General features: G+C 47.6%; 1 protein-coding gene across 2 annotated transcripts in view; it reads right to left on the bottom strand.

Moving 5' to 3' along the window:
- SLC12A4 (solute carrier family 12 member 4) overlaps positions 1-26,639 on the bottom strand; it is a 73,240-nt gene extending 46,601 nt beyond the window's left edge. Inside the window, exon 1 of one of the 2 annotated variants that reach the window (XM_056862459.1) lies at positions 26,465-26,639. In XM_056862459.1, coding sequence (XP_056718437.1) covers positions 26,465-26,639 — 175 coding nt within the window. Of the gene's footprint in view, positions 1-5,762; positions 5,824-26,464 lie in introns of those variants that run through there. The other variant, XM_056862460.1, reaches the window with a different exon arrangement.

The raw sequence follows: 26,639 nt of genomic DNA, 5'->3' as shown, positions 1-26,639 counted from the left end.
CTCTCTTCCCAGCCCCTGGGAAGCCCCCCACCTATTTCCCTTCCTGCCTTTTCCATCACAATTAAGAGCCTCGCTTCCAAACACGGATGCAAGAATGTGTCGTTTTTAATTTTGGTTTTCCTCTGTCGTCCCCTTAAGGAAGCTTTTTTGTTGTACTGTTTTAAAAGTCACTGATCACAAACAAAAGAAAACCCCAAGAACATAAAAAATGGCATATATTCTATGTGTGTGTGTGTGGGGGGGGGGGAATCAGCATTTAGAAACGGACTGGCGTAAAAATGCTGTTGGCTTGAGTTGTGCAAGGGAGAAGAGAAATCAAAAGAGGGGCTTTTTGAGTTGCAATGGTGGTGTGGAATTCGACAGCACCCATTCCCTAGAGGAGGCCTCTACTCTCAAGTAGGCTTTGGGCACTGTTTCTGAAGTGACGGAGCGCTTTGGGCTCGGGGCCAGCTACCGGAGAGTCCGGGATACCCTGCCACCTTCACAGCCGGGCTGTTCTACCTTTAAGTCAGCCTCTGTCCTCTTTCCCTGTCTTCCCTGGCAGGTACCCCATTCCTCTGTCCCAGGACCTCAGCACAATGGAGGTAGCCCCTAGCCACCCCATGGGACTTGTCTGAACAACTCAGGTGCTTAGCCCAACTTTCTAGGCCAGCCTGTTGACAAGAGTGGCTCATCTGGTCATTTGGGGCAAGGAACTCAGCAGGGAGAAAATGGACATGTTCTTTTAGCCCATTCAAAAGAGAGAGCTATCAAATGATTCACAGTCACTGTTACAAGACATAATAAACCAGCACTGCGAAATCTGCCATCCTCTGCTCATTGCAGTGGCTAATGTCAGGAAAGAAGGATTATGGGAGCAGGGGTCCGCCACGCCACCCATGGGGAGAAAGGGATTCTGGCGAGGGCACCCAGCAGCACGGCATTTGCCTCCCAGGTGTTCTAGTTTGCGCTGGAGGAAAGGAAAGGTCAAAAACAGCAGGGGGAACCACTCCTGCCATTTCTTACTTTCACCTAATAAGGCCACCACCATCCCTTCCAAAGCCCCCTGTGCCTGCCAGCAGGATCGAGGGAGAAACAAAGACCTCCCTCATTTGCACGGCAGCCGGGAGAAGGTAAGACACAGCAGGTGTCTTTTACATGTCACATTTAGTCATCTGAACATTTCATAAGGCTTTTAAAAAAACCAAATGTGCTCAACTGGGATGCTTTTTGGAGGGGGAAATCAGCAGTGGTGGTGGGGAGGGAGAAAGACTCGAGAACCCTTGCCTCCCCTGCTGAAAAACTCCACCCATAAGCTGCTTTTACAGCCGTATGGAAAGTAATTTTCTTTCTGACAACAGAGAGGATATATAATCCCCTCTGGAGAAGTCCAGCCAGGGAAGGTGCTCATCGTTTTCCCCTTAAGCCACAAAATGACCAACTTTGATAGGCCGTCAGGCCGATAAACTCACCCAAGTTTCTAGCCCACCATATGTAGTGGTTAAGAGCGGTGGCTTGGAGCGGTGGAGTGTGTTCTGGAGAACCAGGTTTCATTCCCCACTCCTCCACATGAGTGGCGGAGGCTAATCTGGTGAACAGGGTTAGTTACCCCACTCCTACACATGAAGCCAGCTGGGTGACCTTGGGCTAGTCACAGCTCCCTTAGAGCTCTTTCAATCCCACCTACCTCACAGGGTGTCTGATGTAGGGAGGGGAAGGGAAGGTGATTGTAAGCCGGTTTGAGTTTCCCTTAAGTGGTAGAGAAAGTTGGCATATAAAAACCAACTCTTCTTCTTAATACGAGGCATTTTGACAGCGGCCTGTCCTGCATTTCCAGCCTGGCTGCTCTCTGCGCTCCTTTGAGACCCTTTTGCACAAGGCCCACATTTCTCTGCAGTAAGCCAAAAAAGCAGAGAGGTTTTGAGTCAAGTTCATTGCAAGGGCATCCTATTTTAATCCGCATCAATATGTTGATCTGGCCATTAAGCGGGAGAGATGTATTGCTATATTCTCTGTGGGAGTGTGCCACTGCTCGGGTTGAAGCATCCGTTCAACAATATCATCTTCAGTTAAATATCCGAGGAGCCCACACTTCTCAGTCCCCTCCAGCTCGTGAAACTGAACGCTTCTCATTTCATCTGGCACATGCATTAATCTCCTGTTCCCTGAAAAGCGGTTTGTAATTTCCTTCAGCAAACTAGAATCATGGTGGCATTATGCAGTAAGTTGCCTGGTAGTAGAGATCCAGCGTGGTGTAGTGGTCAGGAGCGGTGGAGTCTGATCTGGAGAACTGGGTTTGATTCCCCACTCCTCTACATGAGCAGTGGAGGCTAATCTGGTGAACTGGATTTGTTTCCCCACTCCTCCACACGAAGCCAGCTGGGTGACCTTGGGCTAGTCACAGCTCTCTTAGAGCTCTCTCAGCCCCACCTACCTCACAGAATGTCTGTTGTGGGGAGGGGAAGGTGATTGTAAGCTGGTTTGATTCTCTCTTAAGTGGTAGAGAAAGACGGCATATAAAAACTAACTCCTCCTCCTACTCCTCTTCTTTGCACTCAGGAATCCTGATTTAGGTGCTTAGCTGTGCTCAAACTATTAAAGGAAAATGTCTCTCACTTAGGAGCTCTCCCGGGTCCTGCACAGCTCTCCCTGAGTACCAGATCTCTGCGGACACGTTGGATAACTGCCACTCCAGCTGAGCCCCTTTCAAGCCCAGCCAAGGGCCTCCTGGGCCCACAGCTAAGTTGGGGCAATAGATTTTGCTTGTTTTTATTATAAACCGAACCTCCCAAACAGAAAGAAATAACAAATGCAACAAAAGATAACAACGATGGTGGCAATTACTACTTAAGGAAGAATCAAACCAGCTTACAATCACTTTCCCTTCCCCACATCAGACACCCTGTGAGGTAGGTGAGGCTGAGAGAGCTCTGAGAGATCTGTGACTAGCCCAAGGTCACCCAGCAGGCTTCATGTCTAGGATTGAGGAAACCAACCCGGTTCACCAGATTAGCATCCGCTGCTCATGTGGAGGAGTAGGGAATCAAACCCAGTTCTCCAGATTAGAGTCCACCACTCCAAACCACCACCCTTAACCACTGCACCATGCTGGTTTAAACACTGCAAAGTGCAACGTATGTCATTTAGCTCTCCTGACACAGACACCCTGGTCAGATAGTCCATGACCCAGCTGCATCACCCTGCTTGGCAAAGACGAGATCGGCGCAGTGCAATGCGTGGGATGGCCCTGCGACTCAGAGAAATATCCTTTCCACAGCAAGAGTTTAAGCCCTTTTGCATGAAGAGATACCATATGCACGTGTTACGGAGAGCCAGCTGACGTCAGAAGGGTTTAATCGTTAGCAATATCGAGTTTGGCTTCTGGTAGGGGCCCAATTGATAACTGGCTGCCTGGGGCATTTGCGTCTTTATCCTTAGGAAATGCAGTTACCACAGCACATGCCAAGCCACTTGCCTTTCGCCTTTTCAATCTAGAACTATGACATGCAAAGCGATACAACTTTAGCGTCAAACTCGACAAAGAAGCCAGCGTGGTGTAATGGTTAAGAGCGGTGGTTTGTAGAGGTGGAGTCTGATCTGGAGAACCGGGTTTGATTCCCCACTCCTCCACATGAGTGGCGGATGCTAATCAGGTGAACTGGATTTGTTTCCCCACTCCTACACACGAAGCCGGCTGGGTGACCTTGGGCAAGTAACAGCTCTGTTAGAGCTCTCTCAGCCCCACCTACCTCACAGGGTGTTAGTTGTGGGGGGAAGGGAAGGTGATTGTAAGACGGTTTGAGTCTCCCTTAAGTGGTAGAGAAAGTCGGCATATAAAAACCAACTCTTCTTCTTCATTAGTGGGGGAGTGGGGGGTTCACAGAGAGTAGTGGTCCCCAACCTTTGTGAGCCTGCTGGCGCCTTTGGGACTTTAAGAATTGATGAGTGCCACCGGCCAAGGGCTGCTGCAGGAGGCGGAGCCAACCACAATACCTCCCCCTTCGCTTTGCAAATGATCCCCAGAAGGGGAATAAAAAGAAATGGCAGAAAGCCTAAGGGTAGAAAGGGAGAAAGAAAGGGGGGAGGGAAGAGAATAAAAAGAAAGAAACCCTAAAGGGCAATCACACACTGACTAAGGAAAGTGTAGGTGCTTAGCAGTCCTCCTGAGCTTATAGCCGTGGCTGCTTTTGCAGTGAAAGCCCTTCCTTACATTACACAATCACCAATCAGACTTTTGAAGGTATTGATCGGCATTGGTATGCAGTGTGTGAACGCTCTGCTACTAAAAATTAAGGGCGCTTTCGCATATGCCGAATAATGCGCTTTCAATCCACTTTCAATGCACTTTGCAGATGGATTTTTACTGTGTGAAACAGCAAAATCCACTTGCAAACAATAATTAAAGTGCATTGAAAGTAGATTGAAAGTGCATTATTCAGTGCGTGTAAAAGCGCCCTAAGTCTGCCTGTTTCCCACACAACCAGGAACCTGCAGTCATGCAACATTTACAGACCACGTATGGAGAATAAGACAGAAAAAAGAAACAGCTTTCTTGGAAAAACTGGCTCGGTCACAGGAGCTCATGAAGGAAAGCAATCAGCCAGCTCACTGCAACTGCTTGGGAAGCCAGAATTTGAGGCACAAAAGGTGGCTGTGGCTCAGTGGTAGAGCATCTGCTTGGCATGCAGAAGGTCCCAGGTTCAATCCCAGGCCTCTCCAGTTAAAGGGACTAGGCAAGTGGGTGATTGTGAAAGACCCTTGCCTGAGAGACCCTGGAGAGCCACTGCCAGTCTGAGTAGACAATACTGACTTTGATGGACAAAGGGTCTGATTCAGTATAAGGCAGCTTCATGTGCTCATGTGCTCATGGCAACAAGCAAGCAAGGTGGACGTGTGAGTTGGGGAGGAGTGGTCACCACCCAGGCCTGTTTCACTGCCATGCCTCCCGGGAAGAAGGCAAGTCCCAGCTGCCAGTAACATAGGCCAGGGAGAAGGTTGTGGCCCGTCACTTCCCGACCCATACTGACACCTCCCAAGAAAGTGGGAAATTCCAGAAACACTGGCCATGTCAGGGAGGCTCATTTTCCTCTAGCCACAGGCAGCTAGGAGACCCACAGCTTTCTTGACCCATGGGGCCCAAACCGGCTTGGGGGCAGCCAAATGCCTTGATGCAACCTGGCCCTTAAGCTTTTTCCTCCCTTGCCTGAGAACTCCACTCTTCCAGCTCAACCACCTTTAGCCCTCCTGCACCCTCAAACAATTCTTCTTTTTCTCCCTTGCCGTCTTTTATGCCTCCGGCTACCTCCCAGAAGCCCTGGGCGATGTCACCTCTCTTATGTCCTCCAAGTCCCTCCTCAGAACCTGCCTTTTCCATAAAAGCCTTTGGAATTAGCCCTTAGACCCTACCAAAATTAAACCTAAGTGCCTGTAACTGGACTGAACACTTGTTCTTCCTCACCTTTCCCACACACCCGTGCCAAATTTTAGACTGTAAGCTAAAGGAACTTATCCTCCCATAACTTGCACAGACACAGAGCAATAATAATACTGCCTGTCCATTTTTAAAAAGCCCTCTCTTTTGAGAGCCTGTTTATCTAATACAATGCCACGTAAACTCTCTTGCATTTCTAGGTGAGGCGCAAACAAGAAGAGATCCCTGTTTCAAATGGCGTCACCGATATGATTTGACAGGAGAGACATTCGTTCTGCCGAAAGAGGGAGGTGGCAAAGCAAACCCAGCCCTATTAAAAAAAATGACTGCCATAAAAATAAAGAATACCTACCCCGCAGCAAGAACCCTTTACCATTCTCTGCAACGTGGCTCACCATGATCCCTGTTCCTCCGGTCCCTCCGACCACATTTAGCACCGGTCTCTGGGGAGCCCCAAAGAACAGCTCAGAGTTGATTCAATAACTTCCACAGAACGGCACAACTGCCTCTGACAAACTGAATCCCCGCTGGAGAGCAGAAGAGCATTGATCGGTCACACACACTGAAAGGGTTTCCAACAGACAGGCTAAGTCGAAACAGAGACAACCCGCACACTGGACATTCCCACCCACTGACTCTGCCAGAGGATGAACCGCTAAAGATGATGTTGTGAACGTACTTTAGCTTCCGGTCCATTGCCTACTTTTTGCAGACTCGGTAAAGAAAGGACAGATGCCATGAAAAAGATGGAAACACAGAGCCTGTGCCAGAATCACTGATACAAATCAATCAATCGGTTGGGGGAGGGCCAACGGGTGGCCCATAGCCCGACTCTGCCCCCCTTTCACACCCGCCAAGCAGTTTCAACTGGGTCCTGACAGTCCTACTACACTATCATCAAGTCACGTTGATAGGAAGTTTGTCGACAATCTCCCTTGTCGTAAGTGACAGAAAGGGGCATTCAGAAGATGTGTGTGCGAAGAGAGATCCTGCACTTCTGAAAGCAATCCCGCACAAGTCTACTCAGAATCCTATGCATGTCTATTCAGCAGACCTTACTCCCAGGAAATTGTTCTTAGGATTGCACAGTTAGGTGTGGTATTTTTCGCCCTGGGATTTGTACGCAATGGATTCTGCGCGCCTAGATTCATAATGTCCAACAACTCTGAAGTCTCAACTGCTCAGTTACCCTCACAGTAGGGTAATTGCTGCAATAATATACATTTGCAGCTAGAGCTGTGAAGGCAGGGTCACACACACACTTTTTCTTCACCTTTCCCCCCAAAGAGGCAAAAACAGCATCGACAAGACTGAAGTTTCTGGGAGGGCAAGAGATGCCTAATTTCTGACCTGAAGCCAGCAAACAAGTTCACGAAAATTCAGTCCCAACAACAGTTTTTTTACTAGGTTGTGTGCCCGTGGACAGAATCGAACGGGTGCAGAAGAGAGCGACGAGGATGATCAGGGGCCTGGAGACCAAGCCCTACGAGGAAAGGCTGAGGGAGTTGGGAATGTTTTGTCTGGAGAAGAGGAGGTCGAGGGGGGACACGATTGCTCTCTCTTTAAGTATCTGAAGGGCTGTCACTTAGAGGGGGGCAGGGAGCTGTTCCTGTTGACAGCAGAGGATAGGACTCGCAATAATGGGTTTAAATTGAGGGCAAAAAGGCATCGGCTCGATATTAGGAAAAAATTTTTTACAGTAAGAGTTGTTCGACAGTGGAATCAGCTACCTAGGGAGCTGGTAAGCTCCCCCTCACTGGCAGTCTTTAAGCAGAGGCTGGACAAGCACTTGTCAGGGATGCTCTAGGCTGATCCTGCATTGAGCAGGGGGTTGGACTAGATGGCCTGTATGGCCCCTTCCAACTCTATGATTCTACCTATCTTGCAAAGCAGAGGAGACAGGTGGGAAACATTTTGGTAGGGGGCACTCACTGAAGCCCTGTCCACATTTGGCATGTTTGTGACTTACAGCGTGGATAAAATATTTACCTGATAACTGATCAGGGCCACAGCTAGGGATGTGAAGGTCTGGGGCAGGGGAAGCAGAAAAACAGTGCGGGAAACAGTTCCTTTACAACCAAGTCAAGTCTCAGTCGCTGGCGTTTCCAGTTAAATGAATGTCATGTAACAGACACTGGGAAAGACTTTCCTCTGCCTGAGACTCTGGAGAGCAGCAGTCACCAGTCAGCACAGACAATACTGAGCTAAATAGTCTGACTTGATAGACTTGAATGAAAAGTTCACGTGTTGAAAGGAAGAAGCAACTTTGGCACAGCTTCCTCGCCTGTAGTCTATTCTGGACTCGCCACAGGTGAGCAGAAAAACAAGCTTTACAAGGCTACCTGGTGAATTGTTCCATTCATCGGCACCGCAGCATCTCCACTGTGGTTGTAAAGAAACACACACACGGACCCTTGCACGCAGCAGACTTCTTACGCAAAAATGCACTTCGGTTCTTTCAAGAGCCCAGCGGGAAATTAACAGCTACTGAAAACAGCCTGAAATGAACGCTCAGCGTAGCTGTCTCCTGTGGGTTTGCTGGTAGCAGTGAAGAAAAAAAAAAGAGCTCAGAACAGAATAGGGATGGATTCTGGAAGACAGGCTAATTCCATGAAAATGCACTTCATTACTATGCTGCTACCAAACCAGTTAGAAGAGAAGAGGCAAACCAAAGTGTTTCAGCTACAGGCTTGCCAGGTCTCTGAAAAATCCATATTCTGGACAAGCACTTGTCAGGGATGCTCTAGGCTGATCCTGCATTCAGCAGGGGGTTGGACTAGATGGCCTGTAGGGCCCCTTCCAACACTCTGATTCTAAGATTCTCTCTCCACATGTTCAGCTAATGGGCAGAGAGATTGTTCATACAGGGCTAGTTCACTTGATGACTGCAGCATCCATGGGAGGCTTGCAGGTGTGAATGAGCCATCTACCCTCATAGACAGACCTTTGCCATTAAACACAGAGCTTTTCAATAAACTTGGTTTGTTGAACATTTGTTGGACGAGTTAAGCAGGACCTGGTCCCAGGACATTCCATCACACAAAATATAAGGGGGCTTACAGTGGATAGGAGAGACAGTGCATCTGCTAGCGTGGCGTAGTGGTTAAGAGCGGTGGACTCTAATCTGGAGAACCAGGTTTGATTCCCCGCTCCTCCACATGAGCAGCGGACTCTAATCTGGTGGACCGGGTTGGTTTCCCCACTCCTCCACATGAAGCTTGCTGAGTGACCTTCAGCTAGTCACAGCTCTCTTAGAGCTCTCTTGGCCCCACCTACCTCACAAGGTGTCTATTGTGGGGAGAGGAAGGGAAGGAGATTGGAAGAAGATATGAAGATGAAGAAGAGTTGGTTTTTATATTCCAACTTCCTCTACCACTCAAGCAAGGATCAAACTGGCTTACAATCACCTTCCCTTCCCTACAACAGACACCCTGTGAGGTAGGTGGGGCTGAGAGTGTGTGACTAGCCCAAGGTCACCCAGCTGGCTTCATGTGTAAGAGTGGGGAAACAAATCCAGTTCACCAGATTAGCCTCCGCCACTCATGTGGAGGAGTGGGGAATCAAACCTGGATCTCCAGATCAGAGTCCACCGCTCTTAACCACTACACCACGCTGGCCATAAGCTGGTTGGAGTCTCCTTAAAACGTAGAGAAAATTGGGGTATAAAAAACAACTCCTCTTCTTCTATAGTGCCACCCTTTGGCCAGTCTATCCACACTGCCAATCTCAAAAGATCGACCTTGTTCAGAACTCAAGCTACACCAGCCTAGCTGAAACTTCTCTTGGCCTTCCCCCACTTCTCTGCAGCGTCCACTTGAAACCCTCGTCATTTTGCAAGCAGTGAAGGGTTTTCTCGAGTGCTGAGAAGGATAATTGCAATTAGCACGCGATGGCCATTCATTAAAGGGGGGGAAGCATTCCTAGACTCCTTTCGCAGCATGCAGCAACTGAAAGTATGTGACGGCAAGCCTCGACAAGCTAGCCTACGCAGAGAACCTACCTGGCTCAACAAAACACACTACTCCAGCAATTCGCTTTTACAGCCTCAATACGTGAAATAATTCATGCTTTCAAAAAAAAATGTCTTAGAGCACTTTCACGCAGGTTGCATTTCCAACAGAGACTGCCGGTATAGTAGGCTGGTTAGAGTGTTGGGCTCAAGATTTGGGGGACCCAGGTTCAAGCCCCCACTCTGCCAGGGAAGCTCGCTGGGTAATTTCGGGCAGGTCACATGCTCTCGGCCTGACCTACCTCACAAGGCTGTTGTGAGGATAAAACGGAGGAGGGAAGAACACAGATGTAAGTTGATCTGGATCCAAATAAGGGATAAATATCTAAAATTAAAATAAATGTGAGACGAATCCCCAAGTACCCTTCCCAATGCATTCTCGTGTTTGAAGGATATCACGAGAGCTTTGTCACGAACACACTTGTGCTGAACGGCTTCCTTATGTGAAAGAAAATCCTCACCAGTGTACAGTAAGTCTGTTTGTTTGGACCATAAGTTGCAACAACATTTCTCTCTGAACTCTCTTCGCCCCACCTACCTCACAAGGTGTCTATTGTAGGGAGAGGAAGGGAAGGCGATTGTAAGCCAGTTGGATTATCCTTGAAAGGTAGAGAAAATTGTCATATAAAAACCAACTCCTCTTCTTCAATCATTTCCCTTTCTGTAAAGCAGCTCAAAGGTTTTCAGCCCCACAAAAATCTCTGGCTGTCATTCCCTGATTATTCCAGCATCCTACCTCCTCCTCCAATAGACCTGAACGTAAAGATTTCAGTTTCTTATTTGGTTGAGTATTGAACCCACATTTGGCTCTGGAGCCACCTGCTGCGGCCCTCTGCTCTACCCACTGCACCACACTGCCTATCTATCACTTATTAAAATAACCCACCACACGCATTACCAAAATATCCCTGATGTCACTACTAATATCCCTGATGTCACCATACTAGCTGTATCTGAAGAAGTGAGTTATGACTCACGAAAGCTCATACCCTGCCAGAAATTTTGTTAGTCTTTAATCAAAAGAGTTTCTGTCTAGACATTAGGAAGAACTTTCTAACAGTTAGAGCAGTTCCTCAGTGGAACAGGCTTCCTCGGGAGGTGGTGAGCTCTCCTTCTCTGGAGGTTTTTAAGCAGAGGCTAAATGGCCATCTGTCAGCAATGCTGATTCTATGACCTTAGGCAGATCATGAGAGGGAGGGCATCTTGGCCATCTTCTGGGCATGGAGTAGGGGTCACTGGGTATGTGTGTGTGTGTGGGGGAGGTAGTTGTGAATTTCCTGCATAGTGCAGGGGGTTGGACTAGATGCCTCTGGTGGTCCCTTCCAACTCTATGATTCTATGAAGGTGCTACCGGACCCACTAAGAAACCAGCATCTTTCGATTATACGCCCATTAAAAAAAAAATTTTTTTTTGCAAGGAATCAGTTTCTTTGGGGGGTGGTTTGACCAATGCCAGAAAGAATTCGGGGCATTACAGTCTTGATAAAAACCACCAAGGAAAACAACCACTCTCTCCGTGCAACAGACGATAATATCGTACGTAGCGCAACGCCTTGTGCGCCCTGCAGATTCCAGTCGTGTTGAAAATCTGGGGAAGGAGAACGCAAAGGAGGACCCAAACATTAATGAAGGACTCCTAAAACTCACTGCAGTTCAAGGAAGAGCTGAGAAACACTAGGGCCAGAGAGAAAACTGGAAGGAGAAAGGGATGCTGCTTGCAGAGAACGAAAACAAGAAATCATAACATTTTGTCACCTTGACTGCCCCACAGATAAACACTTGCGCCAAATCAATAACTCTGCAACCCACCTGTACCCAGCGGGACTGGCCCTGTCAAGTGATGCAAACTAATCTAGACCTGAACCAAACATTTCCATAAAACTGAAATGCCGATACGAAACCTTTCCATTTCCTCGCAGGAGTCCTCTACTGAAAAAGCACTTACCAATACTTCCTTTCAGGTTACTGCTCCGCTGAGCGTCTCCCATTCTGCTACATTCAGTTATCGAGCAAATAATAAGCCCGCAGTCTTAAAAAACAAGCAAACTTGGAAGACGGCTTTATATGCCCAACTGCGTTCCGCCAGCTAGCAAGGCTACAAAACGCCTTAATCTCCCCATCGCATGGGGTTTCATCACCGCAAACAACCCAAGCTTAAGCTGTTCATTAAAACGTAATCAGGTAACTTTGGGAGAAAGGAAGGGGGAGAGCTAGGTTGGGGTGGTACTGGGGGAATATCAGTGTGGCTCTGAGGTGTGTGGGTACCGAGTACTGAACCAGTAGCTCACAGGTTCGTAGAATCATAGAGTTGGAAGGGACCACCAGGGTCATCTAGTCCAACCCCCTGCACAATGCAGGAATTTCACAACTACCTCCCTCACACACACCCAGTGACCCCTACTCCATGCCCAGAAGATGGCCAAGATGTCCTCCCTCTCATGAACTGCCTAAGGTCATAGAATCAGCATTGCTGACAGACGGCCATCTAGCCTCTGCTTAAAAACCTCCAGGGAAGGAGCACTTACCACCTCCCGAGGAAGCCTTAAGATTTTACCTCTGCCATAAGCTCAAAACAGAGCTAAATGTAGACATGCGTAAATTACCCCAGACTTTTATTTTTAAAACAAGACGTGTGAGGGCTGTCAACTTCATCAGAGGGCTGGGGGCCCTCAACTGTTTCTCCCTCCAGCACTAGGGTTGCCAACTGCCAGGTACTAGCTGGTGATCTCCTGCTATTGCAACTGATCTCCAGCCGATAGAGATCAGTTCACATGGAGAAAATGGCCACTTTGGCAATGGGACTCTATGGCATTGAAGTCCCTCCCATTCCCAAGCCCTGCCCTCCTCAGGCTCCACCCCAAAAACCTCCCGCCGGTGGTGAAGAGGGACCTGGCAATCCCTACTCCAGTACTAATTTTTGCTCAAGATTACAGACACTCCTGCTGTTCCAGTAGCCCAGAGAAAAGGTGCAACACATCGTAGTGCCGGCGAGTAGAAAAGCACCTGGGGAGGAAGGGAATAGGGCTGGAATAGGGCAGGCAGGGAAAGGATTAAAACCTCCTTCTCAGCTGCCAATTCTCGTCCTCCATTTGCAGCCTCCCACAGTAGCTTTTTAACGTTGTTTTTTTTTAAATCCCTTTTTAGACATCCTTGCTTGCTGTCACTTACAGCTGTGTTTTTCAGCTGGATCCTAGCTACGTTCTCCTTTTAAGAGGGCTCTTCAAAGAAGCGGAAGGGGAGGCAGATCATGTCTTTGAGGAAGTCTACCTGCAGAGAGGTGAAGTCCCAGAAAAGCCAAGGGTTATATTTCCCAATATTTCCAACAGGAAAACACTGCATAGGAGGAAAACAAATTCTTGAACTTCTCTGTTTCCTTCCAGGTCTTCATCTGGACTAGAATATGTTTTTTTTAATGTGTTATATAAATGCTTAACAATCTGAGCAGCCTAGGTAAGCCCGACCTTGTGAGATCTCAGAAGCTAAGCAGGGTTGGCGCTGGTAAGTCCTTGGATGGGAGACAACCAAGGAAGGCAAGGGTTGCTATGCAGAAGCAGGCAATGGCACCTCCGCTCATCTCTACAGCCTTGAAAACCCCATGAGGGCTTACATCAGTCAATTTCAACTTGGAGGCATTTGATTTTTTTTATATTATATAGATGCTGAAGAGAACGGTCAGTGTCATCTCCTTGAAAGGAGGAGGAGGAGGAGGAGGAGGAGGAGAGTTGGTTTTTATATGCTGACTTTCTCTTCCACTTAAGGAAGAATCAAATCGCCTTACAAGCATATAGACTACATTTTTAAGCTTTTATAAGGGGCAGGAATAGTAGTTGTCAGGCACCCTCTAATAAGCCCATGGCTGTCAAAGACCTGTTCTTCTTCCAAGAAGAACAGTCCAAACTGAGCTTTCGGGGGGCATGTCAGGAAGAGTAATGGTAGCTAAAGGTAAAGGTCCCTTGTGCAAGCACCGGGTCATTCCTGACCCATGGGGTGACGTCACATCCTGATGTTTACAAGGCAGACTTTGTTTACGGGGAGGTTTGCCAGCGCCTTCCCCAGTCATCTTCCCTTTACCCCCAGCAAGCTGGGTCCTCATTTGACCGACCTCGGAAAGATGGAAGGCGGAGTCGACCTTGAGCCGACTACCTGAAACCAACTTCCGTAGGGGTTGAACTCACGTCGTGAGCAGAGCTTGGACTGCAGTACTGCAGCTTACCACTCTGTGCCACAGGGCTCTTAATGGTAGCTAATACTTATATATAGACTGTATATGGCTGTTAGGCTTAAGATGAGTTAAGGAAACTGTTCCAGTTTTGTTTCTACAGACTCGCCCTCTCTCAAGACACACAAAGCACCCTCAGAGCTTGTGTTCAACAGAAGAAGGCTTGGCCTCAGAACGTTTCCCTAGCTGTAGCAAGCCCCTGCACTTCTGGAGTTGAGGGAAGAGCTACATCAGCTGACAGGGCTTCCTCAAATGGCCTGAACTTTGGCACCCAGGAGTTAAATCCAGCTCTTCTGTGCTGCCTTTCCCCCTTTTTATCTTGGCACTGGGGAAGGCCCTGGCAAACCACCCCGGAAACAAAGTCTGCCTAGTAAACGTTGGGATGTGGCGTCACCCCATGGGTCAGGAATGACCCGGTGCTTGCGCAGGGGAACTTTACCTTTCTCTTGGCACATGGGACAAAAGCAAGACTATTTCCAGATGAAGCATCCATTTTTTTATTATCTTTGCTACAGTCAGCCATTGCCTTCATAATTCCGTAACAGCTAAGCTGGTGCTTCGAGTACCCACAGGGCTGCAAACCAGCTAGGCATATTTACTAGCCCCAACGCGTTCAAACAAAGGTCCTCAAGTAAACAAGCTGAAAAGTCCAATTCTGTCAGGTTCCCCAAAATAACCCGCCAGGTTCAGTGCAGGCTATGCCACTGACGTGTCCTGGCTTGCGTCTACCACCCAGACCCTGCCCCCAACAAAGGCGTTCCTTCCACACCCCCAATCTACTAGATTTGGCCCTGACTCCAGTTTTCCCAGCTTTTCTCCTGACCGTGCCAAAGAAGCTAGTGTTTTTAGAAGTGAAAGCTTTCAAAAGCACGAACAGAAGCATTTCTAGGGATCAATAAGCGTTGACACCCATGCTGAATATTTTTTTTCACCCAGTGACTTACATTTTACAGTTTGTTACGACCTCTTTTCAGAACCTTTGCTAATTAAGAGCTCCCGAGCAGCTGTTTGAGCGACCTACTTCTGAAACATCGCACGGTGAGTTTCAGAATCAGAAGAAGAGTTTGCTTTTAATACCCTATTTTCTCTATCTTTAAGGAGACTTTAACCGGCTTACAATCACCTTCCCTCCCCCTCCCAACAGACACCTTGTGAGGTAGGTGAGGCTGAGGGAGTTCAGAGAGAGCAGTGACTAGCCCAAGGTCACCCAGCTGGCTTCATGTGGAGGAGCGGGGAAACCAACCCAGTTCTCCAGATTAGCATCCACCGCTCATGTGGAGGAGTGGGGAATCAAACCCGGTTCTCCAGAATAGAGTCCACCGCTCATAAACACTACACTATGGAGGCTCCATCTTCACACGTTTGAGGTCCCATCTATTGAGAGGCTTGCGTGTGCAGTTTGTAGCTTCATGGGGTTGGATCCAGCCAGCTTCTTGGCTGGTGACCAAGGGAGGAAGTGTTCCTTTCGATCACCCCAACAGAGTATGCTGTGTACCAAGGGACCGGCATGGATAAAAGCCATGTGGGGTGGGGGGCTGTAGTAAGGAGGAGAATTGGGTGAGACTGAGTGAAAAAAGCTGGATGGATCCAACCCATTTTTGTAGGGTGCAGACCATGCATCTACATCTGATGTACATTGTGTACTCATATAGGCCTCTGGACAGATGTAGTCTCAAAAAATGGTGAACACATGAAGCTGCCTTATACCAAATCAGACAGTTGGTCCATCAAGGTCAATACTGTCTACTCAGACTGGCAGCGGCTCTGCAGAGTCTCAAGATAGAGGTCTTTCCCATCATCTCCTCCATAAATCTTAAGAAGAGGTGAGGCCAGAACTTGAACCTGGGGCCTTCTGCATGCCAAAGAGATGCTCTACCACTGAGTCAAAACCCCTCCCCAAATGTCAGCAGACAACCTTAACATCCCACTTATAACACAATCCCTAATGCTCAATGCGCACTGTGAACATCTGTAGTGCTAAAAAAAACATTATTTTAGGTTCCCTATCCTTCAGCATCCTCCTTTTGATTAAATAAAATCAAAATCCCGAGGAAAGGCACAGCATAAATATTGTTAATATAGTAATAAATAAATATTTACACTTCACTTTTCTTCCCAACAAGGACCCAAAGCATCTTACCATATAATTTTCCCCATCTCCATTTTATCTCCATTTTATTTTAGGGAAGGGGCTGTGGCTCAGGGGAGGGGCTGTGGCTCAGTGGTACAGCATCTCCTTGGTATGCAGAAGGTCCCAGGTTCAATCCCCAGCATCTCCAGTTAAAGGGACTAGGCAAGTAGGTGACGCGAAAGACCTCTGCCTGAGACCCTGGAGAGCCGCTGCCGGTCTGAGTAGGCAACACTGACTTTGATGGACCGAGGGTCTGACTCAGTATAAGGCAGCTTCATGTGTTCATCCTCCCAACAACAACTCTGAGATAGATTAGGCTGAAAGAGAGTGAGCGGCCCAAGTTTACTCCAGACAGCTTCCGGGGCAGAGCAGGGATTCAAATCTTGGTCTCCCACATCTTAGTCCTACACTCGAAGCCTTTCACCACACTGGCTCTCGCACCTTTCAGAAGACAGACTTGCGAGGCGGGGGGTTTCCCCAGCTAAACAATCAAATGCTATGTTTAGGCCAAGCCATCTAAAACCTGTTTTTGAATGTCTGCATACACCCAGCTACAGGTGATTTCCCATCTGGAAAAGTCCAGCTACATTTCTGACAGAGAAAACTGAGGAGAGCTGTTTGTAGTTAACAGTTGACTCATTGGAAACGCCGAGCCTCCAAGTCTTCCTTGACCGAACCAGCATTCCAGAGATTTATAAAAGGCCTTGATATAAATTTAGCTTGTGCGCCTGCTCCTTCTCATCCAAAGTTGGCATCACACGGCATCCCTCAAGGCGAAAACAGCTGCCTCAGAGGGGCGTTTTAATCAAGAGCACATTTCTCCAGCATTAAAAATGACATGCAAGTGGGAAATCTGCCAACACCTGATAAGTCAGAAGAGATTTGCGGGGGAAAGTTAAGCTTCCAGGCCACCTTAAAAGTGAACAAGGCTGTTAAGATAAAAAAATTATTTCTGATAAAAGCCCAATCCCCCTTTTTCATATTCTTCAAGAATTAAAAAGTTCCCCATTGCTAGAAACCACAACTACTTGCAGAAGTCTGTAATTTTCTGTTGGTATGAGAGTAATAGCAATGTTGTATATTTTCTGTCTTTGGCAATTTATACAGGGCTGTTTCCTTCACGGTCACCCCGCCGACTGCTCCAGTGCTTCGTATTGATTATGCATGCCTTTTCCGGCTGTCAGAGGTCGCCTCCCTCTCCCCGTGCATTTGTGCTTGATTTTCCTGACGCTGTTTTCGCGAGAATCCGGAAAACGCGGGCCAAACGCACACAAATGTGCGGGGAGAGCGAGGCGACCTCTGACCCGGGCACGCCTCCCTTATTGCCCACCCCCAATCCAGCCTACCTCCTCCACTTGGCAAAGCACATACAGGACACAAATACAAGCAAGGCAAAAATCAATGGCTCCTGCAAACAAAAGGTTCAGAGAAAACATACCCAGATCTGCTGGCTTTTGAAGATCTAGCAAGCTTAGATACAGCCTCATCGGGCTTTGTGGCCCGCCTATACAGCAACAGAACTGGAAACGGAGTCTCAATTAACTGCTAAGCACATGCCCCAAATGCACAGATGTTTCACATCTGAGCCGATCTCCTGCATCCTCACCAGCCAACAGCTGGCTACTCCCGCTCCGTAACTGCCATAGAACCATCGGGGCCTTGGTAGCGTGTACCCACAAATCTGATTGGCTCAGATTCAACAAGCATCTCTTTAGGCCACTGGTTCCCAACCGGGGGTCCGTGGACCCCCAGGGGTCTGCGAGAACTAAATTAAGGTCCGCGAAACAAAGTTATAAACCCATAATAAATTAATATTTTCAATTAAAAGTTCTCTATTATAAAAATATATATTCAAATATTATTCTAAGTTTAATGTTTAACTAACAGTTATGATTAAAGTTTATTTTCAAATTCTCGGAATTTTTATTTTGAACCTTGGGGTCCCTGTACCGAACAAAAAAGTCCTAGTGGTCCCTGGTCAAAAAAAGGTTGGGAACCACTGCTTTAGGCGCTCTGATGGAGCCAATGGCCCCCCAAATGTCCTGTGCATCACGCACACACACTGGACAACGCAGGTGGTAACTAGGATATTATGGGATGCACCAGAGGACAGCTGGCAATGCAGTGCTAGTTCTAATCTTGTACATTTTAATCCCACCCTTATTCCAAGCAGCTCAAGGTGGTATATATTGTTCTTCTTCTTTGGATTTCACCTAAGAAATATGAATATGCACAAAACCTCCATGCCTTATGCTCTGCCTGGAAAAGCATGGTTCATGGAGTTTTTTTAATGCCCTGATGTGATATCTCTTGATGTGTGTTTAAAGACAAGCCAAAGGAAACAGAGTAAGCAGCAGAGAAGGAAAAGCAAACCGCAGCATGAGATAAAGGAGTTTAACTTCTTAAAAACACACACACACCATGTTTACATACTTTAAAGAAAACAGACTTGTGTAAATGTGAATGTCTACAAAAAATTGGGTCGGATCCTACCAATTTTCCCACTCTTTTCTGCCCAATTCTTCTCCTTACTGGAAGAATTACCTAAGTAGCATTTGTGCACATGGGTCCCAGGCAGGGTTGCCAACCTCCAGGCGGTGGTTGGAGATCTCCTGCTACTACAGTTGATCTCCAGGTGATAAAGATCTGTTCCCCTGGAGAAAAGGGCTGCTTTGGCCATTGGATTCTATGGCATTGAAATCCCGACCCTCCCCAAACCCTGCCCTGCTCAGCCTCAACCCCTAAAATCTCCAGGTATTTCCCAACCCGGAGCTGGCAGCCCTAGTCCCAGGATCCATAGCATAGCCTTTTGAGACATGATATGGGGCCGCTCCTTTTGCCAGTAGAAAAGCTGACAGGATCCAAACCACACTGTTTAGGACTAGATTCCAAATTTCTTAGATCTATGAGCTGCATACTTTGTACACAAATCTCAGCAAGAACAAAAAACAACAACAACCCAGAACACTGCAAATTCCAAATGAACACCTGAATTGCTTGTTCACGACTTGTTCTCTGGTAGGGGAAATCACTCCCAGAACTGCATTCACACTTGTTTCAAGCCAGACCAATAATATACTGACTTAATTTTTTTTTTTTGCCAAGGATGAAACTACCCCACAATCGGTATGTGGATGATTTCACAGAACAATGGATATTACACCTGGTATCCCATCTGATGTAGTTCGTTCAGCACGTGGGACACATTTTTGTGCAAATGCAATCACCTTTAGAGAGTTTGACTTTTTAATGAGGCCACACCCTAGTGGTAGAGCTTATGCTTTGCAAGCAGAAAGTTTAAATTCATTTCTCCCTCTCCCTAAATGCTAAAACCCAGGGGACATTAGATTAAGAACAGACCAAGAAAGTATTCTTCAGGCAATGCATAATGACACAATGTAAGACTCAGTGAGGAGCCCTACCTTAAATGGCTTTAAAGGGGGATTAGACAAATCCATAGAGGATAGTTATCAGTGGCTAAATTGAACCTCCGTATTCAGAAGCAGTATATCTCTGAGTGATCCCGAGAGGCGGCTTTGGCTTCTGTGTCCCTGTCAGTTAGTCCTCTGGATATATCTGGTTTGCCGCTAACCAAACACGATGCTGGATTAGATGGATTATTAGTTTGATCCAGCTGAGTGTTTCTTAGATAACCCTTGGCATCTTCAGCCAAAGAAGATCCTAGGAACATTGACTGGGAAAGACGTCAGAGCAAACCTCAGGATTTACTGGGCTAAATGAACCAGTCATCTCCAGGATGTTCATGAATCCCCAATTTATTTGTTTGTATTTGTTATTTATACCCTGCCTTTCCTCGTGGTTCATACAAGTTGTACCACATTATTATTCAGAAGGATGCAATCTCAAATAGTATTTATGAGGATGAAATTAGAGAATCCCTATCACTGCTACCCTGAGGTGTTAGAAAAGGGAAGGGCTATAATTCAGTGGTAGAGCTCTTCAGGTTATCAGGAAGGGGGGTCTTCCTTATCAATTACATTTTTTTGTCAACCGATTTAGGGCAACCCTTTCGGCTTTTCAAGGAAAGAGACGTTCAGACATGGTTTGCCATTGCCTGCCTCTACGTTGTGACCCTGAACTTCCTTGGTGGTCTCCCACTGTGGAGGCTATAGAATTTAGAAGAATATTAATTGTATTAAGCACATAAGGTTTTACTAACTAGGAATGTATCTGAACTTTGCCCTAGTTTTACATACACTGTAGAAGGAATGTGAAGGTTGTCTAGGAAATCGTCAAGAGGCGCCTATACAAGAAAACATCCTAAATTACATAAAGATAAGAGCCGGAGGAACACTTGAGGAAATCTAGATTTCATTGTTTGGGAACATCACAATGATAGTTTATAATGCATCCAGAGGATATGCAAAATGTTTATCATCAAAACTGTGATGTCAATCATGTACTGTCCATTTCAAAGAGAATCCATGCATTCAAATGTGTCTCTGTATTTCCAAGACTCCCTCAGATGCAATTAATTATCTCCTTTTATTATTGTATTAATGTTTTTATTATTATATTAGGCAACTGTTGTATGTCATAAACCTGAATTGCATGTTATAATAAATGTCAGCAAATACCGTAAAGCATATATAAGGTACTCTCTGGTTTGTGCTTATTGCCTTAGCATCCTCTGTCTCGCTGGCATTGGCCTTTATTGTGCACAATAAATCATTTCATTTAACCAATCTGTGTGACTGGCTTTTGACTTGGGACAAGCACCAAGGCCCGAACCTTAGTGCAACCGAAGGGTGACGCTAACACCATCCAAATGCTAACCAGGGCTGACCCTGTTTAGCTTCTGAGATTTGTCTATCCAGGTCAGGGCTATCACCTATTTTTTCCTACAGCCATCAAGTCACAGGTGACTTATGGTGACCCCGTAGGGTTTTCAAGGCAAGAGACATTCAGAGGTGGTTTGCCATTGCCTGCCTCCGCGTCTCACCCCTGGTATTCCTTGGAGGTCTCCCAGCCAAATATTTGCCAGGGTCGAGGCTGAGAGTGTGTGACTGGCCCAAGGTCATCCAACAAGTTTCCATGGCAGAGTGGGGATTCAAGCCTGGGTTTCCCAGATCCTGGTCTGACAATACACCTATCTCAGTCAAGAATTGCTGGAACTGTATTTCCCCTTCTATTGCCGTTTCTATGAGGACCTTAGAGCACAGTATCTCTCTCCTCTTTTAATACATAAATTCAATGCCTCTGTGTCTGATATAACGCCTTTTTTATTAAGTGATTGGGATCCCAAGACTACACTGGTAGTGGCAAAATTTATCTCAGTATATCCCTCAAACATTAGATTCAAAACTATGCTGCTCAAGATCAAGGAGCTTCTAAGGGATAAAGGAAAGGATCTGTATTCCCCTTGAACAGAGGCCAAAATCACCATTTTAAAAGGAAAAGGTATTCGCCGGCCACTATGATTTAGAGGTGCCCTGGGGCTCAAAATGCCTCCCAGCCAGCCAGGTGTCCATTTCTCTGCAATTAAGGCAGATTTTTCTTGCCTACAGTCACAGGGATGAACGGCTGAGCCAGCAGCCCCAGGCTACCCCACCCTCTGCCTGCCCGTACGGCTGCCGCCTTTCCCGGACGTCCACAGTCTCCCCATTCATGAAAAATTGAAATGAACGGGCAGGAAGTGTGGAAGGACTTCCAGCCATCTGACTGCTTCTATGAGACAAAGAAGAAGAAGAGAAAGAGGAGGAGGGAAACCTGGAAATATCTACATCCGAGACACACACACACACAGAGAAATGCTTTTCGTATTTATGACTCTTCAAAGGCATTTGGGGAACAGCCCAGTTTCTAAAGCATCCAAGAAAGGAAGATCTCTAAATTCCCCAGATGTTTAGGCTTGCCAGAATTCCCTCATCTTGCAGGGTAATGCTTTCAGGAACGTTATAGACAGACACTTGGTACAGGACAAAGAAGTGTTATTTACAAAGTATGTCACTAGGCCAGGAAGAAACATGCCAGGTCTGTTTCTACAGTAACAGATGCCAGCCTGGAAATAACATCCCCGGACTTGGAATTCAAACACCCTGATCTCCAATATGTCTAGCTACTCAATGGTCAGAAAAGCGCATTCAGTACCTGCTTAGAAGTACCATTTGCATTTTATTAACTGCTCAAAGACCAACAGGTCACAGGCAAAAAGAAAAATAGTGTACAAATTAACAACGAAATAACTAAAATCATACGTAACATTTCATTTCAAATTTCCTATTTTAACTATATGAGAATACAAGTTACAGTTTAAAAAGTAATACCATTTAATAACATAGACAAGACTTTTGCAGCCACCAAGGACATTACCTCTGCATTTAAATGCTTAGCAGGTGCTTCCAAGTGTGTATTAATTTCATTTCATTTATGCCCCCACTTTCCCCCTTAATTGGGACCTAAAGTGGCTTAGAACACTCTCCCTCTCTCAATTTTATACTCACAACCCTGTAAGGTAGGTTAGCTTGAGAGTGTGCGACAGGCCCAAGGTCACCCAGCAAGCTTTCACGGCGGAGTGGGGATTGATAGAATCAGAGTTGGAAAGGTCCATAAAGGCCATCTAGTCCAACCCCCTGCTCAATGCAAGATCAGTCTAAACATCCCTGACAAGTGTTCGTCCAGCAACTTCTTTTTTAATATTTTTTTTATTTTCTTCATTTAATATATCAACATAGAAACAGCATCCAATACTAAATAGTAATAATAAAAATTAAAAAAAACTAATATCACTAATTTAACAGTAAAATGACTTCCCCCTCTCCCTCTTCCATCTAGAAATAAATTGTATAAACTTTTGCTAACGGAGCTAATCCCGATATTGTTTTAACCTTATCCTATCCAACATTATTAAATCAATACCTAATATAAAATTAACACAAAGTGTAAATAAGTGATTAGATCAAAGAATAAACGTCCAGCAACTTCTTGAGGGCTGCCAGTGAGGGGGAGCTAACCCCCTCCCTAAGCCGCTGATTCCACTGCCGAACTACTCTTACTGTAAAAAAACAAATTCCTAAAATCCAGCCAGTACTTTTCCGCCTATAATTTTAACTCATTGCAAATGCCTCTCCTCCGCTGCCAACAGGAACAGTGCCCTGCCCTCCTTGTGCTACTGGAGAGGGCTGTGGCTCAGTGGTAGAGCATCCGCTTGGCATGCAGAAAGGTCCTAGATTCAATCCCTGGCATCTCCAGTTAAAAGGACCGGGTAGTATGTTTTGTGAAAGACCTCTGTCTGAGACCCTGGAGAGCTGCTGCCAGTCTGAGTAGACAATACAGACCTTGAGGGACCAAGGGTCTGATTCGGTATAAGGCAGTTTCATTGTGTGTACTGTCCTGACCCAACTTGCCCCATGCAAGGTGGTATTTGCACTGCAACAGATAATGCAGGAACCCGATTGTGCCTTGCGTTTGGCCTTCAGGTATTTGCCTTATAGAGATTCCCTTGATCCCTATAGAATGGAGGTTGAATGCATTCAAAGGTCAGCTAGCCTAACTCCTACCACCACAGAAGATACCCCCATACCACCAACCAACCCACATGCTTACAATCTATCTTTTCTTCACCCTTTGTTAACCCTTGAGGTCCCCGCCGGGCCATTCTGAGCACTACACTTCATCCAGATTTCTTTAGTAAGTTCACCAGAAAAGGAGGTTAGGGTCAAGGCAGGCGTTACCTTTTCTCTCGCAAGAGAGACACCTTCTGAAATTCCCCTTGGTACCCAGCTGGTCTAAGAGTCCTCATTCAAACTTTGCTTCTGTGCCCTTTACAGCCTTTGTAGTTCAAGCAGGAAAAGTCTAAAAGCAGCTATTAACCATAGTAGATCAATGGAACCTTCATGTGTAAGGGCAGTCTACCTCTGGATATGAGCTTCTGGGAGATAAGGAGGTCAGCATATCTTCTCACTCCTCAGTCAACCATCCCAGAGGCATCCAGCTGCTGGGAAAAGAAAGCTTTAGACCCTTTGTCTACAGCAGAAAGGGACGTTTCACATTCTCTTGTGAGCATCTGGGGTCAGGGATTGCATCACTGGTCCATGACGCTTCCAGCGTGGTGTAGTGGTTAAGAGCGGTGATTTGGAGCAGTGGACTCTGATCTGGAGAACTGGGTTTGATTCCCTACTCCTCCACATGAGTGGCAGAGGCTAATCTGGTGAATTGGATTTGTTTTCCCACTTCTTCACATGAAGCCAGCTGGGTGACCTTGGGCTAGTCACAGCTGTCTTAGAGCTCTCTCAGCCCCCCTACCTCACAGGGTGTCTGTTGTGGGGAGAAGAAGGGAAGGAGATTGTAAGCTGGTTTGATTCTTCCTTAAGTGGTAGTCTGCATATAAAAACCAAGTCTTCTTCTTCATCCCTAAAACTCAAGACCAAGTTATGTACACAAGGGAAACTAACTCCATGACCTTCTGGTGCCAGAGACTGGCCACTTCAGCCTATTCCGCCAGTCAGAATTTCCCCAGAAGATCTCTTGCACGAGCCTCGTGGGTACTAAAGCATTATTCGTTTTATGCGCTTGCGCAGGAGTCGAGAGTGGGTCCGATCCACTTGGCTGCCATACGAATAGCTCAAGGAGCTTGCTCAGAAAGGAGCCCTGGTCCCATCACTGCAGCAGAGCAAGGCTGGTGCCTCTCTTGGCCAGCGGAATCTGAACCCAATTAAGAACAGGAGATGGATCTGACCCTGGGGCCCAATCCACTAGAAGGTTTCTCTGCACAGGCATTGAGAGCACGACAGGACAGCCCCTGGGCAGACCATGCTTTGTTTATTTCACAGGAAGGGGCATTTAGATCCTCAGGCGTGGAAGTGTCTCGATTAATCCAGCACAAGAAGGGAGCCTGAGTTCCTCGGGGCTTACTCCCAGGTAAACATGCCCAAAATTACAGCCTGAAGGACACCCACCGCTAACCGCCTGAGGCCTAGCATCACCACCACCTCTCAGCTTGCCTCCTAGCAAGGGCTGCCTCTGAAACTCTGCACGTGCTCAGAAACATTCACTCTCTCTCACTCTAAGCCAGAGGTTCCCAAACTGTGCCCCAAGGAGCACTTGGTGCTCTGCGAAACATCTCCTAGTGCTCCATGAAGAGATGGGAAAAGAAAAACACTACTGTCATTCGGTTTAGTATATAGTTGCTAGGTGAAAGTTAGGGCTCTGCGACGAATCTCTCTCCTGAAAAGCGCTCCATGACTCAAAACGTTTGGGAAACTCTGCTCTAAGCAGTCAAACTAGGGCTGGTTCAAACATCAGCTGACGTTAGCACCCCCTCCATGTTGCACTGGGGGCCACGGGAACTCTAGACATGCTCAGGGACGCTTCTCATTCGCTCAGGTGAACCAACCCTAGATTGGGTGCTGGAAGCAGGGTTGCCACAAAGACACACCCACCCTTCCACTCTGCATCTTGCCTCTGGGTAAGGGCTGCCTCGGACGCTCTGCACACGCTTGGAAACTCTCTCTGTTGACCCCAGTCCCGACCCCACTGGCGGAGCAGAAGCACCGCTCTCGCGTGCCGCTGGGAAGACCAACTGGGCCATCTATGCAGGGGAGGTTTCGCCTTTGTGACAGTACCCCAGAGGTCTCCTGGTAATAATTGGCTTCCAGACTGCCAGGGAAGGAATTTCTGCCTAGCTACAAGCCTGCTCTGCGCACTGGGTAACTGGGCTAAGACTCATGGAGTGTCAGAGTGAACGATAGATAATGATAGGAGAAACTGGATGAAACTGCAACTGTCCTGAGTCGCCTTTCTGTCTGTAATACAATCAGAGATGCATAACTTGTCGATGTATCGTCATGACTTGAATCGGGATAAATATCTCTTCCCCAATCAGAGATGCATAACTTGCTGATGTATCGTCATGACTTGAATCGGGATAAATATCCCTTCCCCAGTACAATCGGGACTCCATTTATTCATGGAAGTTTTTGCATTGGATTTGCCACTCTTTCGATGCACTTTCCCCCCATCCCTATTCTCCAAACTCAACAATAAGCCGCCATGCAGAGTTTTGAGAATTCAGATGGGGGCAATGTGCATCTCTAGAGTGACCAATCCAATGCAAAACCTCCCACGAATAAATGGCAAAGAGATGTCTGCCCCTGAGGGCCTCTGAGTCAGCAGCTGCAAATCAACTGCTTTCTTGACGACGATCTGGGGTCTCCCTCTCCCCCGCGGACCCCTGTTTGCCTGCAACCCCTTGGACTCGCTGCTTTCCAGATGCCCGCTTCCCCCACCCGAACAAAACCCAAGCAGGGGCAGAGCTCGGAGACTTCCGACGGGCAAGACGCGCCTCTGGAAAACAGGAAACCCACGGCCCCAAAAAAACCTCCCCCGCGTCAACGGGGCCAACTTTTCAGCCGGCCCCCTCGGAGCCCTTCTCCGCCCCAGCTTCCCCGACCCGCAGCACAACAGAAAACTCCCCATCGCCGCCGCGCCCGAGCCTTCGTCGGCCATTTACGCACGGGGGAGCTTTGGCCTGGGGTCCGCCGCTCTCCCCCCGTCCAAACGCTGCAAACTCAACCATCAGCCCCCGTGCAGCGTTTTGGGAATCCGGACGGGGCCAAGGGGCGTCCGGAGAGGGGCCAAAGCTCCCGCGCGCAAAGGGCGCAGCAACAGCCGGGCTCCCCTCCCGACCCCGTCGGCAAGGCGAGACCCAAGGCGGACCTGCCCGGCCCGGCTCACCGTCGGAGCTGACCGTGTCGTAGGCGTCGCGCTGGCGCAGCGGGGGGCCCGCCCGGGACGCCCCCCCGACGCCGCCGGGGGCCCGGCTGCAGTCCCCCCAGCTGAGCCCTTCCAAGCGGTCGTCGTCGTCGGTGGGCGGCCGGTCCTCCACCGGCACCACCGTGAAGTGCGGCAT

The sequence above is a fragment of the Euleptes europaea genome, chromosome 17 (assembly GCF_029931775.1).
Source record: "Euleptes europaea isolate rEulEur1 chromosome 17, rEulEur1.hap1, whole genome shotgun sequence".
Classification (NCBI taxonomy): domain Eukaryota; kingdom Metazoa; phylum Chordata; class Lepidosauria; order Squamata; family Sphaerodactylidae; genus Euleptes; species Euleptes europaea.
Note: the sequence above shows the minus strand (reverse complement) of the source record. Positions and strands in the feature narration are given on the sequence as shown.